Raw genomic sequence first — 15,157 nt, 5'->3', positions numbered from 1 at the left:
GCATCAATTCTTCTGCAGTTTTCCCTATTCCAGCTTTTGTGTGCTTATGAAAAAAATTTATGAGGTGACTGAAAATACCCTGGCTTGGGTCAGCTGCACTACCCCCTTTTGGCATGACTTTGTTGTTTATGTCTTTCCCCTGCCCCACACTCAATGCAATCCTATCTCCATAAAAAAAAAAAAAATGATGTCATCAGAATAAACTTGCAGAATACGGAGTTTAGAAAACAGAACTCATGGGTTTCTGATAGCTTAAGTAAGGAGAGGCATTTGCTGATAAGCGAAGAGACCTGATTTTTAGTCATTAATTGGCTGGCTGACCTTGGAGAGAATAACCCCTTAGGGTCTCAGGTGACAGATCTGTGAACTGAGTTAAACTAGATAACCTCCTGCAGGCCCGTCAGCACTTTCAATGTTAAATACCAAGATAAAACAGGCTAGGTCAAAGATGACAGATGAGTCCTCCAAAGAGTTAATATTTGAAAACTTTATTTTCTCAAATGAGCACCAACACAGATTGGAAATATGACAGAAACAATGCACTTTTCTCTAATACTGAATCACTATGTACAAATACAGGAAAAGGTGAAGACAAATTATTTGAAAACAATTTTCTTTGTTACTGAAGCAAAGTGACCTGAAAAATGCCAAAAAAAAAAAAAAAAAAAAAAACCCAACCCCAAACCCAACAATTCCTGTTTGTAAACACAAGCATAAATAGATTCTGTATTGAAAGATAGTCTCTGCAGGTTGGAAAAAGGGAACTGACTCCCACTTTCACCAAAATGTTATACAAAAACATAGGGGCAGATAGAGTTTGGTAATTCTTGGTTCTTTCTTGGTTTCACCTTTCACTGTCAGTAGATTTCATGACTGTACTTTTGTTTTAAAAATTAAACATCTCTTTCCTCTACCTAGACCACTAGCAAGTTTTCTCATTTGAAGCAGATTCTATTAAAATATGGAAGTTGATTGTGTTCAAGATTTGATTTCCCAGCCTCTTTCCTGAACCTGAGGCAATCTGATCTTAAAAAAAAAAAAAGCTTATTTACCTACAAGGTATGTGTATTTTTTATTAACGGTCTTTCAACTCAAGCCAGTTAAAGTTTAACATGATGTAGCTTCTAAAACAACTGAAGCCCTGGGATTCATAATTAACACACATCTCAGTGAGAAGCAGAGACTTGACTCTGCTTGATCTTTCAAACAACATACTTCCTTTACAGCTTGTAGAAGTTGAGCACACAGAGAAAGAAAACAGAGCAAATCAGCAACAGCTCCCTGCTCAGGAAAACAAAAACCTCACGGTTTGTGCTGTTGGTCCACTCAGAAACAAAAAACAACCCGAGGGAAAGGGAAGAAAAACTGTATGCGCACGCAGTGTAAACTGTAGTTAGTGTCCCCAGTAAAAAGAGAAAAACAGGAGGCACAATCCAAAGCGCTTTTTTTCCCCCCTCACACACACACACAATAAAAAACAAGATTCCACTTAGTTGGAAATTTCTCCCAACAAGAAGAATCACTCAAAGTTGTTACTAAGTTTACTTGATTTTATTTATTTTCTTTTCTAGCCAATACTGGTGCAAGGAAATATTTCACCTCTCAACCTGGTAATGTACTGCAGAGTCTGTTCCACTGGAAAAAAATGCAGCGAGGCAGTGTTTTATTGCCTCGGTCCTGACTAAAATGATAGACCTTTAAAAAATAAAAAGTTTATTGGTGATAACTGTTTCCCTTAAAATGTACTTCAAGAAATGCAGAGGAAACCATAGAATTTACAAACGAAAATAAAAAGTGCTCTCAGGGGATCTGAGAAAACAGCACCAAATATATTATTTAAAAAATTAAATATTATTTACAAAAGTATATTTCACAAGCAACTGTTTATATATATCAACTTGAAAATCTTTTTATAAAGGGGACACCTCTTTTGCACACGCTGGTCCACCAGTGCAAATTGACGTTAGTGATCTTCCTGTGATAGGAGCTAGGGCAGTACCTGGTCAGGCCCAGCTGAGAACTGGGGGCATCAAGTTCAGCTATATCTTGATTCATGTCAAATCAACCCACCAGCAGCCAGAGACTAATATCCCCTGGGGATCTAGTTGTTATCCATGGCAGCCAAGGCCATACAACCTAGGGTGGCACAGGGGAGATGGAACTAGATAGACAGAGAGTCTGCCAGCTGGACTTCAGTTCAAAATGAAGGCAGCTGCTGGCTGAGGTATAAGACTTCATGCCTTTTCCCTTCTCAGCTCTCTCTTTCCCTTTTCCCTGTCCCCCTTCCCCCTACCCAAACATACTCCAATTCCTTGAACCTACCAGGGGTGAATGGACGAGGTCTTTGGTTATGCTCTGAGTTGATAATTTGGTGAGGAAATTAAAGAATGAACTGACTGAGGCCATGAGTTGATGCATTTCCATCGCTCAGCTGTGGCCCCTCCAATACTGCTAGACTTCAGATAAACAAGCCGTGAATGGAGCTGAAGTTAAAAGAAGCACTTTTGGTTTCACTGACACAAAGGGAAAGCCTAATGAATTTTTTCTTTCCTGTAGTTTCAAGAAAAACAATACCCTACTCAGATCTCTCACACCAAATATGGTGCCATGCACCCATTGGATTCTCAATTGATACTAATTGAATAAAACCAGAATCAGGGTCTGAATGGAGCCTGCTCTGATCCTGCAGCAGCCAGAGGCTCCATCCCCAAGGAAACACAGTGGCATATTGGTCTCCTTCTCTGTCCCTTGAAAATTCTAGGGCATCCCATGTCAGTATCTATTTGTCACTACATTTAACCCCCATTTTCTTTTTATGGAAAGGAGTATCAATGTCTGGACTTACCCTGAGCAAAGGAGCTAATCAAAATTCATAAACAAAGCCTGCTTCCTTCAGGGGAGATAGAGAAGGGGGGAAATCCATGATTTCTGTGTTGGCAAGCCAGTTTGGGAATGTGAAAGTTGAAAATGTTTTTTGTTGAGATCTTGAAGCCTGGGAGCCAGAAGAACTGTTACTCTGGGCGCAGAAATGAAATACTTCTTCTGAACCTCAGTGAAGTGGGGAGAACAGCTTACTTCCTCAATCTCCAGGGCTGCTAAAGCACAAGGGAGATCTGGGCAAGAAACCTTTGGGAAGAAAGTTTTACTTCTAGGACTCCTTTTTGTGTTACAGCAGGGAGTCTAGTACTAACCTGCAGCTACCTTGCTTCCTGTCAGTCCTGCCCTCTGTCACAGCAGGGCAGGACCACACCCTTCCTGTGTCTCCCATTTTGTAACCAGCACAGAGAGACACAAAAAGGCATTTCCACCATGGACTCACTCCCTGTGAAAACTGGGTTCTGCTGCAGAAGCAATTCTGAACATGTTCTGGGCTGGCTGCTTTAATCTTGGATAATCAATTTCACAGATTCTTGTCTCCATAAATTCACTCCTTTGTGACTTTTAAGGTAAACTTTCCTATAGGATCAGCCTACTTAGAGAACGAGATGCTGAGAATTATCTAACACACATATTAGCATAATATTTTCAGCCTAAGAAATGAAATTAACTCAGTTAAATATGTCTCCCATCATGCACCGTGTGCTGGCTGGATTGCTTTAAAACACACTTCACGGTGTTGATTAAATCTAACAAACCCCTCTTTCTCTCATGAGCCTTAGACGGATTTGTTCTCTACTTTCATAGTATCATGAAGTTTGGATGAGGCGGTGGAGGGTGGGATGCATAATACGGGAACTGGTAACCTGAAGTTTGACACTGCTGCTGGGCCACACTGACGGAAGCTTTTTCTCCACATAAGACATTTTAAGTCTACGAAGAACTAGGGGCATGAAGAATCCACCTGCCAGGTTATCACTAAGCTCAAAGCCTTGGGCTTATGTTTTCCGCAATCTACAGTGATAGAAATGGAGAAAAACACCCAAAACTCCATGTACAAAGAATTGCTGACCCCACTGAAGCCCATGTATGCCCAAAGAAGAAAGCTGCACCTAACTTGTAATGGTTCGAATCTAAACTATTTCAGGCACTGCCTGCAACACCCCGTTCCTTGCCACATTGCTCTTATTAAGGGTCAGAGAAAAGGTCAAACAGGCAGAATTGCTAACTGGTTTTACTTTTTAGTTTTCTGGCCCCATGTCTGAGCTGTTTCTGCGGGCGCTCCCAAACTCCAGCCCCCTTTGTTCCCTGCTGTCCTTAATTACCAATTTTACTTGGTTGTCAGTCAAAGCCTTTGGGATATTTGGATCTTGCACCCATAACAAATGGCAATCCCCTCTCCCCTCATCTAAAGTGGCTGAAGAGGCAAAGAGGAAGGGAACCTCGAGGCGCAGCGAGGCTTAAGAATCATCAAAACCCATTTGGGTTCACCCGAGTCACTGATTGCTGCCAGGCCACTCCCCAACTCAGCCCAGGAGAACCAGGGGTTTGCCCCATCAGCTGGAATTAGGGCCACTTCTTGTGCTCATTTGCTAACCTGGCACATTTGGTGTCAGGAACAGAAGCTTCTGGTCAGAGAGAATGCACTCATGAGGTATTTTTTTCTTTTTGTCCTTTTAGACAAGTTGGTTATTTCAAGCCTAGATTACCAGGTCTCTAGGAGCAGCACAATTTTGTCCTTACCTCCACCCTCCCACCCCTACCTACTCCCAGGACCCTCAGGGTTCCCCCTTTCCTCCTTCCTCTCAACCCTGTGCCACTGCACTCCTGACAAGAGGCCATCGGGCAGCTCTTGCATGGACCCTAGGACCCCTATCAAGGTGGGCTGCCGCCATGCAGTCGGGCATCCGTTCATTCTGTTGTTTTGTTTTTAGCCAACACTAGAACAGAGAGAGAAGCCAGGATCAACTCACAAACAGATACAAAGCAAAGAGACAGAGAGACAGCGATTTAGAGGCCAGTCACCAGAAAGATGTCGTCAGGGTGGGAGGATGCCCCAGATGGCAAGGCCTCTAAATGGATGGAACCAAGTGTTCAGTCACTCTCTCACGCTTGGGTAGAATGTTCAGTTGGATGGCGTTCACGTGGACACTGGGTTAGGGGGACTTCTCCAATCAGTCCCAGCCATTGTCCTTGATCATGTGTGCTAACTCAATGATGTATTTGCCTTCTTTATACTTCTGGCTGCTTTCAAAGGCATGTTCCTAGAAAACAGAGAGGAAAGAAAAAAGATGTTGAATGACGAAAGATAAGCAGCTGATTTTTGTAGCACAGAAGCAGAGGCAGTGCCAATGACAGGGGTTAGGACCACTGAGGCCTGGTCCCGGTTTTACCCAGACTCACTGACAGAATTCCTACCAATCAAGCACTCCGTGTCCCCTTCACTCACCTGCAGAATGGAGGGAGAAAACACTAGGATTTTCTCAATATTACAACAAAACTTCTGCAGGATATTTGCTCAGCCAAGTCTTTGCTCAAATGTCACCATCTCAACAAGGTCTTTCCCAACTATACTCCTTAAATCACAACTTTCACCCCAGAACTCCCTCTGCCCCTTTTCCCTTCTTTCTTTTTCCCAAAGCACTTTATCCCTTTCAAACATACACTATAATCTGCATATATTTTCTTTATTGCCTGTCTCCCACTACTAGTATATAAACTTAATAGAGGCAGAGATTTTCGTATGTTTTGCTCATTGCTGTATCACTAGTGCCTAAAAGACTGCCTGACACACAGGTCTTCAATAAATAATTGCCAAATAATTGTGTGTGTGTAGATATACATACATATATGTGTATGTATAGATATATCACACACACAGTCATGCAACACCTAACGGCCACAATATGTTCTATGAAATCGGATGTTACGTGATTTCAATGTTGTGTGAACACCATATTATATACTTAGCAAGGCTATATGAGATACCTTTTGTTTTACTTTGAAATTGATACTTCTCCTATGCCTCTTGCTGCTGCTACCACTAGCACTGGTTTTGCAGCATTTGGGAGCCATGATGCACTTCACAGTAATATTTTCTAAAGAAAATTAAACAGAGGTGACAACACTCTAACATAGGCGTTTATATGGCTATAACCTATGTGTTATAGGTTATGTATGTACTGTACCATTATATACCTGGCAGCATAATCACTTCGTATGTAAGAGAAATGAGATACACATGTTGTATGTGGGAAGCTGTTGTGTTTGCTATGTCCAGTTACGTCTGCTACATCCCGTTCTCCCATCAAGATTTCTGAACTCTACCGCAGGCACCCTTTTAACTCAGTACGGAAGTCACTCCTGAGGTTCCCCCTTCAGCCAAAGATTAGACAGGCCCATAAAACAAAATGAGACTAAATGAGCACACCAGCCCAGCTGCAAGGACAAGAAGGCAAGCGGGGATAGGAAAGCTGGTAATGGGGAAACCAAGGTCAAGAAGGGGTGAGTTTTGACACATTGTGGGGTTGGCAACCAATGCAGCAAATCAATACCTGTATTGATTGTTCGATGAGAAACTAATTTGCCCTGTTAACCTTCATCTAAAGCACAATTTTAAAAAAATCTTATGGGACCACAGACATATATGCAGTCGGACATTGCCCGAACAGATGTTATGCAGCACATGACTATGTATTACCTTAGGGTGTTCTGCTTTCTGATGCTAACCAGCAGTGTGCCCTACAGATGTACCCACATAAAGTTTCTGTGCCATTCCCACCAGTTTCTAGGAACACAGGAAAGTCTCCTTATACTTTTAAACTATACTTTGTTATGCTTAGAGAAAAGGCATTTAGCAAGAGAAGCAAAGTACTGTGAGGCCAAATAGTCTCCTTTTTATTTCGTTTATCTTGCTGTTTCTATGTCAGATGTGTTAAGCCTGCTTTTCCTGCAGTGTCTCTCTCCAGGAAAGACAGGTGCTGTATAAACTCCAGGCTGGAGAAGCTGGCAGCCCTCAGGACCTACCTGACTGCCAAGCCCCCAAGGGAAAACTCAATGCAAACCACCTGGCAGGTTACCCTTCTGAACTTACAACATCGTGGGCTCTCCCAGCTAATAAGCCCCACAGAATTAAGTTCTGCATAGGTGCAGGATAAAGGAGCTGTTATATTCACATAAGAGCATCTTGGTATATCATCTGAAAAACACCAGTCATTGCAGTCATCACATGGCTCATGTGCACAAGCAGAGGATGTCAGCTCTTCCTCCAGAGTCTACTGAATTAGTTAGAAACAAAATCCCACAGTCAATAGTAGGGCAGTATCTGTATGAACTGCGTGTCTTGCTCTAGACCTCAGGGGCTTTCGGTTTCAGAAAGAGAATTCAGACTCGGGCCTCTTGCTTTGAGAAAAGAATCATTCCACAAAGTAGAGAGGGGACTGGAGGGGAAATGAGAATGTGCAAACACACCACACACCTACGAGAGCTGTGGGCTCAGCAGAAATTTCTCTGACACTTCATTACTCCCCAGCTGTGTGTCTGTGTGTGCGCATACACAAGAACAAGAGTCAGGAATAATGCCTATTGTCACATACTAGCGTGTTCAGGGTAGGGGGAGAAGAAAGCAAAATTGGGAGAACGAGGGTATCTTTATTAAGCAAAAAGACAACAGCCCCAAGCTTCACAGGCATCTTGAAAATGTCAGAACTGGACTCCAGGAGGAAGCATACTAGATTTGGATTCAGACTCTCCCACTTCCCAGTGATGGAAGCATCACTTAACCACTCAGACTTCCCGTTCACTCATTTGTAATATGGGGATAATTACACCTACTTCACAAGGTTGCTGTGACAGAAGAAAAACAAAGCATTGGGCCTGGTGTAAACAAGGTGATGAATATGTATCAGATGAGTGAAGAGAAGGTGACAGACATTCCTAGTTAGCCATGGAGTCAGAGGAATGGCTGATGGAAGCTCTTACATGGCCCTTCCTAGATGTTTCCCTCTTGTCCTAAGCATATCACTACACTTGTCAAGTTGTTTTCTCTTTAGCATGTCACCTTCCTCCCTGGCACCGTGACTGTAAACACCCTGAGGGCAAGAACTGAATCTCATCCACTTTATATCTATATCCAGCACTGACCAGGGCTTGGGCATGTCCAAGGCTTTCAATAAAGGTTTGTCAAATGAGTGAATTGCTTTACTTGAACCACAAGTGAGGAGACAAAACTAACCAACTTAGGTTTATCTTTTGTCTGTAATCCAGCCCATCCCCAGTAGATAAGATGGCCAAGAGGTTACAAAACAGAAGGAAAGGGTAGAACATTTCTGGATAATCACAACCAGAACTGTGGTCCCCAGATCACCCAGAGGTGGCCTTCAGGCAGGACGGAGGGCGCCAGGGTCAGTTTCTCCCGTAAGGAATAACCAAGCCCACCAGGGAGGCTGTGGTTAAACCATCTCAGCATCACAAAACACATCTTCTGGATCCTGAATATTTCAGTGAAGACATAAAAAATGGAATCTATCCCCTTTGTCCCAAAGGTGGTACTGCCAAAGTCACTGTGGTAGTTTTTACTATTCCTTCAGGCTCCTTCTGAAGCCAATGGCAGGTCACATTGGGTGGCAAGATACTGAGAGGATGAGAAATTTGAGAGATTTTACATTGAATGAATTGTCCTCCCAGATGCAGCAAGATTAATGTTTCAATATCCCATAATGACAGAGAGGGCAGAAAAGAATATTGTGCATGTGTTTATATACACAGTCTGAAAAGGAACTAATTGTAACAGTAACAATAACACCAGTACACTTCTATTGGAAACTGACTCCAGCTTCCCAGATGTCACTTTACCACTAGCCAGAGGGACTGTGGGGACTCTGTTTATAGTTGTGTAGTGACCACAATGTGAGGCAGCACAATCAGCCCCCAGTGTTAGAGCAGCAGGTCCCTGCCCTTCCCTCCTCTTACCCTGACAAATGATTACTCAGCTCTCCTAGGCCCTAAAAGGACATTAAAATGTTTTGTTGAGTTAAAGAATAAAAGAATGGTTGTCCAATTGGGAGAGTGCAACCATGACTGTATCTGAAGGTAGTGATTAATTAAGATAATGTTTGATGGTGCCTGGCACAGGGCCTAGGACCTAGCAGATGTTCTAGGAACCTTTACTGGAGGCATCAAAGTGTAGTGGTTAAGAGCATGGACTCTACTACCTTGATTCCAAACCTGGTTTGGTCATTTAATGGCTAGGTAACCTTGGACATACTATTTAGCCTCCCTAAGCCTCGGTTTCTCCATTTATGTAATAGGGATAAAAACTGTACCTACCCTCTAGGACTTCCTGAAGAATAAATAAAATAATGCGTGCCTAGTGCATAACTGTCAGTAAATGCTATGTGCTATTATTGTTATTTATTAAATCAAAAGGCAGAGGAAGAAGTGTGTGTGTGTGTGTCTGAGGGGCAGGTGCGAAGGAATGAGTAGGTGGAGGGGAGTGTCCGAAGAATGAGCATGGCAGACAGTGAGTGTGCTGGGATATGCTCTCTGTGCTCAGTTTCCTGTCCTGGCCTAGGACAACCCCACATCCGTGGGAAGCAAGGAGAAGAAAGCACTGTTCTAGTGTGAGACTCTAAGCTATTCCCTTCATAGGCCTCTTTCCACCAACCAGACTCCTCAGTACTTACATATTTCCAGCCCAGAGTGGTTTTGCAGTTTTCACAGTAAATGTCTGCAACTGCGTGCAGTCCTGTTAGCAACACTCGCTCTTCTGCAGGCCCACAGCCCACATTAACTCTATGCCAAGGGACAGAAAAAGAGACAGCAGGTAGTCAGTCACGAGTACATCATTAGTCATTCCAGCTGCGCTTCCCACGAAAAATTAACTGGACAAGGCTGCCCCAGGGGAAACCAAGACTGCAAAGAGCATGGTGTATAGCTGAAATCAATATCAACCCCAAAAGTTAGCCACGTGGAAATGTCTCCATGTGAATGGATTTCCTATCTCCAAGTTCTGATTCAGTCGGTCAACTAAAAATAAGTCTGTATGGTTGAGACTTTGCTTGGAATTTATGTAATTTTTCTAACAAATGCTTTTAATCTTGTGACTTAAGGGAACTAACTGGCAACCATGCTGTAAAGTCCAGAGCCACAAGCACAGGGTCTCAAATCTTAGTTAAAACGAGAACCACATCAAGAGGACTGAATGCAGCTGAAGATGGGAACATGTACAGTCTCTGCCCTGATTCCAATGTGCCTACTGGGGGAAGTGGGTATGCTATTTTTAGCCAAAGATGCTGCCCAAAAAATTTACCACAAGTGACTGACTACCAAATGGGGAGAGTAATACTCCACGGAGTTTTTCATTGTGGCAGAGAAGGCAGATCCCACTGTTTCATTACTGTACAGGGTTGTTTTCCCCATCCCTCAAAATTTGTACCAAAAAACAGAGACACTCACACTGAATTAAAGAGGTATGCCCGTCCTTGACTTCCTTGGAACGACTGAAATGCAAGAAAACAAATCGATAGTTAGACATCCACTTCGCCCACCCATTCGGGAAACCAGCCCCAAACCACCAACAACCGTGACCTTCCAGAATTGACACAGAAAAAGGAAGCTCTGAGCCAGTTAACAGTCCAGCTGGCAGATGGCATGGGGGGGGAGGAGAAGGCAGAATAAACAAAGCTACAGAGCTCAGACCAGCCCAGGTAAGAATATGGAAAAAAAAAAAAAAGCAGCACCAAACTCCACAACGTCATTAAAAATTTCTTCCCTCCTGGCACCGCCTCACATAATTAATCCACCTGAGGTAATTAAGCCACACTGGCCTTTCCTGGTCCCACTTGTTCTGGGCCATCTGTGCAGGCCACAGCTTTCCTAAGGTTGGCTAGGGCACGGAAGCCGATAAAGCACTTCTGCTCACCCTTTCAGTTCAGCTCTGCAGAAGGCAGCAGAGAACCCCCAACACGAGACTAAACTACCAAATGCTCACTTACTTACTAGTCTCCCCTTCTCATAGACCTTAAGTGCCATGACAGTCACAATCCTCCTAAATGGGAGCATGGGAGCTCTCCTTTTGCAGAGTAAGCAACTTGATCTTTAGATTACAGAAATGGCTCATTAAGCAGCAATCCCGTTTTAAAACTCTAGCTTAAACCTGAGCTTCTCTTTTCCGGCCGAAGGGTGGCAGGGAGCAGCTGAAACGGGAGCCGCAGCTTACCATGTACCTTGGCATCTACTTCCATTAACACAGGCCTTCTCCGTGTTCTCCTGCTCTGGTTACACAGGACATGAGCCAGCCGTGTTCTGCACTGCTGCCTGCATTTTTAATACGGTCTGATAATCATATCCTCATTTAAACATCCTAGTCATCTCTGAAAAACCACTCTAAAATGAACGAATGAATGAATGAGCAAGCAAGCAACTCCCATGACCTCTGTTACTCTAGTGACTGAAAAAATCCAGGCTGACTGGTTAACAGATGACCAGGGGGTGGGAGAGCACCAGACAGGGCACAGACCACTGCACATGAGACAGTCGTTTTGCCAGACACAGGACTTCAGCATTCAGTGTCGCCAGCCAGAAAGGTCGAATTCTTTACTTGTGGAAAAATTGCCTTTGGGGCAGCTGGCTTATTGGTTGCCTCCAACATTCAAAAGCACAGGAGCCTTCACTCCCAGGTATAGCCACAAGGCTCAGATCTAAACCAACTCTCTCTTTCCTCTGGGTCTTGAAACATCCCTAGGGAACAGAAGAGCTCCCAGGCCAGGACTGAGCAGCTGTGAGTTTCACAGCCTCAAAACCTGGAACCTAGAAGTCCATGCCAAGTGTTTGGATGAGATGATGCCCCAGGAGCAAAGACCATAGATTTGGAGAGATCAAGGACAGCCAAGGTAGCAACAGCCCTTCACAATCTGGTCCTGCCAACCTCTCCAGCTTTGTCTCTTATACTTTCTCATTGCGTCCTTTGTTCTAGTCAGGCTGAACCATATGCAGTTCCTGGAACTTGAATTTCACCAATTTTGCTCACGCTGTTCCTTCTGAAGAGGAGGTTCTTCCCCCTGACAAGTCCTTCCCCTCTTTCGTAAAGCTTCCCCAGACCCCTCCCAGGACAGGCACCAATGTTCTAGACTCTTCTTGTTCACCATGTTTTCTTTTTCTTAGCACTTAGCATCCTACATTTAAATTGTTTATTTGTACAACTCCCCGATTAAACTGTGAGCTCCTTGAGGCCACGTCTTCAATCTCTCTGAACCCCCAGCACACAGCATGTGAATCTGGCACACAATCAACATTTATTGCAAGAGTGGGTTGCCTCTGATTTCTTTTGTTGTCATTTTTTCTTTAAGCAGCTTTATTAAGGTATAACTGACATATACTAAATAACACATATTTATAGCCTACAATTTGGTGAGTTTTGATATCAATATACATCTGTGAAACCATCGCCACAATCAAGATTATGGACATATCCACCACCCCCAAGTTTCCTCCTGCCCCTCTGTAATCCATTCTTCCTTCCTCTCCTCGCTTCCTCTCTTCCCATTCACAGGTAATCACTGCTTTGTCACTATAGTTGGCATTTTCTAGAATTTTACATAGATGGAACCACAGACTATGTAATCTTTTTTGTCTGGCTTCTTTCACTCACAATGGTGATCTTCTGCCTTTATTTTTGACATATACTGACTACTGTTGTTTTTATGCTACATGATGTCAATAGTGAGGCTGGTCTTCTAAAAATAAGTGGGATCTTTACCATTTTCTTATAATGAGATAACAAAGAGAGTCACTTATAGCAAAGTACCTAAAAATGTAAAAATAAGGTGTATTTTTCTTTTGCAAAAAGATGAATGTTCTTGCCATTCTAGCAGACTTTTACTAAAAAATTAGCAGATAGTAATATGCCATTTTGCAGTATTTTCAAAAAAAACAAACACACTGTATCTGTTCCTTCAAGGGAAAGGTGTATATATGTGTGTATATGTACGTGTGTGGGGGGGGTACTGACAAAACCAAGTGCCGGAAATAATGTGGAACTACTGGACTCCAAACATTGCAAAATGGTATAGCCACTTTGGAGAAGAGTGCGGCAGTTTCATTTACTCAGGTTAAATGAAAACCTATGTTCACACAAAAACCTGTGAGTTTTTAGCAGCTTTATTAATAATCACCCAAAACTGGAAACAATCTAAATGTCTCTCAACTGGTGAATGGATAAACTAACTGGTATATTCATACACTGTATTACTGCTCTAATAAAAAGCAACTACTGATACATATAACAACATGGATGAATCTGATGAATCTGAAATGTCTTATGCTAAGAAGCCAGACTCCAAAGGTCACATACCGTATGACTCCATTTAGCTGATGATAAGGCACAACCGTAGGGATGGAGAAGAGATCAGCGGATGTCAGAGGCTAAGAGGGCAGAGTAGCAAGGGTCATGGAACTATCCTGTTTTCTTGATAGTGGCAGTGGTTACAAGACTATATACTTGCAAAACTCAGACTTATACACCAAAAAGAGTAGAATTTACTGTATGTAAACTTTTAAAACATTTTTTAATTCAATCAAATGTTTTAAATGATAAGCCATCTCTAAAATCTCCTCTACCTGTGCACTGTATTGATACACCTATACAATGAGGTATAGGTACATCCTAATCTAATCTGCTTAAAGATATTTCATAGAGTTTCAGAGGCATTTGAGCCCTTGGTAAAATAACTTTCTGAAAAAGTTTGCAAAAACAACTGATTTGACTACAGTTCAGCAAAGTTCAGCAAAAACCTCTGTGTAACTGGTGGATGTGTTGGAAAACGAGGATCATGACTTTCACAAACACAAAGATACTAATCTTCCACTCGAACCTACCTTTCTTTGTAAGGAACCTTTTTCAGCAAGGGCAACTGTTAAAATGAAGTACTGAAACGGCACTCTCTTTAGGACACGCTTTTTAATTACTGCATCAGAAAATGATAAACCAATATTTTTGTTAAAAAAGAGCATATTTAATCACATATACCTTTAATAATATAAGTTTAAAAACAATTTTATCACAGTTTATTTTATCTTTCATCCTTCTTAATTTCCTGAGTTTTTTGTATATGTTTATAATGTATATGTATCTATATATATTACATAGCAGTACACATATGCAATATATAAATAAGTATACAAATATTGAAGTCCCTGCTGGTGCAAACAGTTACACGCTCAACTAGGAGCCAAAAGGTTGGTGGTTTGAACCCACCCAGAAGTACCTCAGAAGACAGGCCTGGTGATCTGTCTCCAAAAGGTCACAGCCTTGAAAACCATAAGGAGCAGTTCTACTCTGCGCACATTGGGTCAACAGCAACTAAGAACAACAATAAATATATTCAGAGTATATCCTCATTTTACTGGTAGGTGATTTTAAAAATTTGAGGTCACTGCTCTGGGGGGGTTCCAGTCTGCTACAGGGCAGGGCCTAAAACTAACTCTTCCTAGCCTGACACAGATTAGAATTCCTAGAGAGAGTAGGGGTTGGGACAGGGCACGTGGCAAAAAAAGAGCCAGCCAGGGGCCCAGAGGTATCCTCCCAGGACTGCCAGGGCTCCTCTAGGCCTGTTTTCAAGAGTACACTGGCAGAGTCCCACACTCTGCCAAGAGTGCCAAGCCCAAACAGGGCTGCCCCAGTGGCAACACCTACTCAGGTACCCCTAAGGGACAGTGTCGATGAGCCTCTGTTCCCTTCAGTCTGGCACTCAGGACCAGCTGCATTTCCTAGGGCAGAACTCCGGAGGCTCTTCCACCATGGTTTCGACCCTGAGGCCCCTGCCAACATTTATGATGAGAAAAACAGCCACTGAGAACAACAGGCATCTTGCAAAGAGACACAGACAAGAATAGCCCAGGCTGGGTTGCCGTATCCTGTGAGGCCCAGCCCCGCCTGGCGCAACCTGGCACGGCCTGGCACTCCCTTGGGTGAGGGTGGTACTGAAGGTGGGGAGACTGAAAGGAAGTTAAGGAAGCAATGAGAATGAAGCAAACAGAATTTCAGACCAGGAGATCCCAAACAGACTGTCAGACACATTTGTTTGCTGTCATTACTGCCAGGCAACAAGGCAGCTCTTTTCCATGTTGTGTATCAACCAAGGCTGGTGTTCAGGCCTCCAGGAAAGGTTTTTTGTTTTTTGTTTTTTTTTAACTACACAGAACTTTTCTTCTGTCCTTTAAAGTAACAGCTCCAGACCCAGCCCTTCCAGACAACTCAAAGGAACGGAAAGGACTTTCAGTT

General features: G+C 43.0%; 1 protein-coding gene across 5 annotated transcripts in view; it reads right to left on the bottom strand.

Moving 5' to 3' along the window:
- Nucleotides 1–467: 467 nt before the first annotated feature.
- Nucleotides 468–15,157, bottom strand: part of YPEL2 (yippee like 2) — a 65,676-nt gene continuing 50,986 nt past the window's right edge. For all 5 annotated transcript variants that reach the window (XM_023553530.2, XM_064271304.1, XM_064271303.1 and 2 more), the window contains 3 exons: nt 10,333–10,376; nt 9,561–9,669; nt 468–5,141 (listed from right to left, as the gene is read on the bottom strand). In XM_023553530.2, coding sequence (XP_023409298.1) covers nt 5,052–5,141; nt 9,561–9,669; nt 10,333–10,376 — 243 coding nt within the window. In that variant the 3' untranslated portion in view covers nt 468–5,051. The remainder of the gene's footprint in view (nt 5,142–9,560; nt 9,670–10,332; nt 10,377–15,157) is intronic.

The sequence above is a fragment of the Loxodonta africana genome, chromosome 18, assembly GCF_030014295.1.
Source record: "Loxodonta africana isolate mLoxAfr1 chromosome 18, mLoxAfr1.hap2, whole genome shotgun sequence".
Lineage (NCBI taxonomy): Eukaryota > Metazoa > Chordata > Mammalia > Proboscidea > Elephantidae > Loxodonta > Loxodonta africana.
The sequence above is the reverse complement of the archived record's forward strand: the minus strand, read 5'-3'. Positions and strand labels throughout refer to the sequence as shown.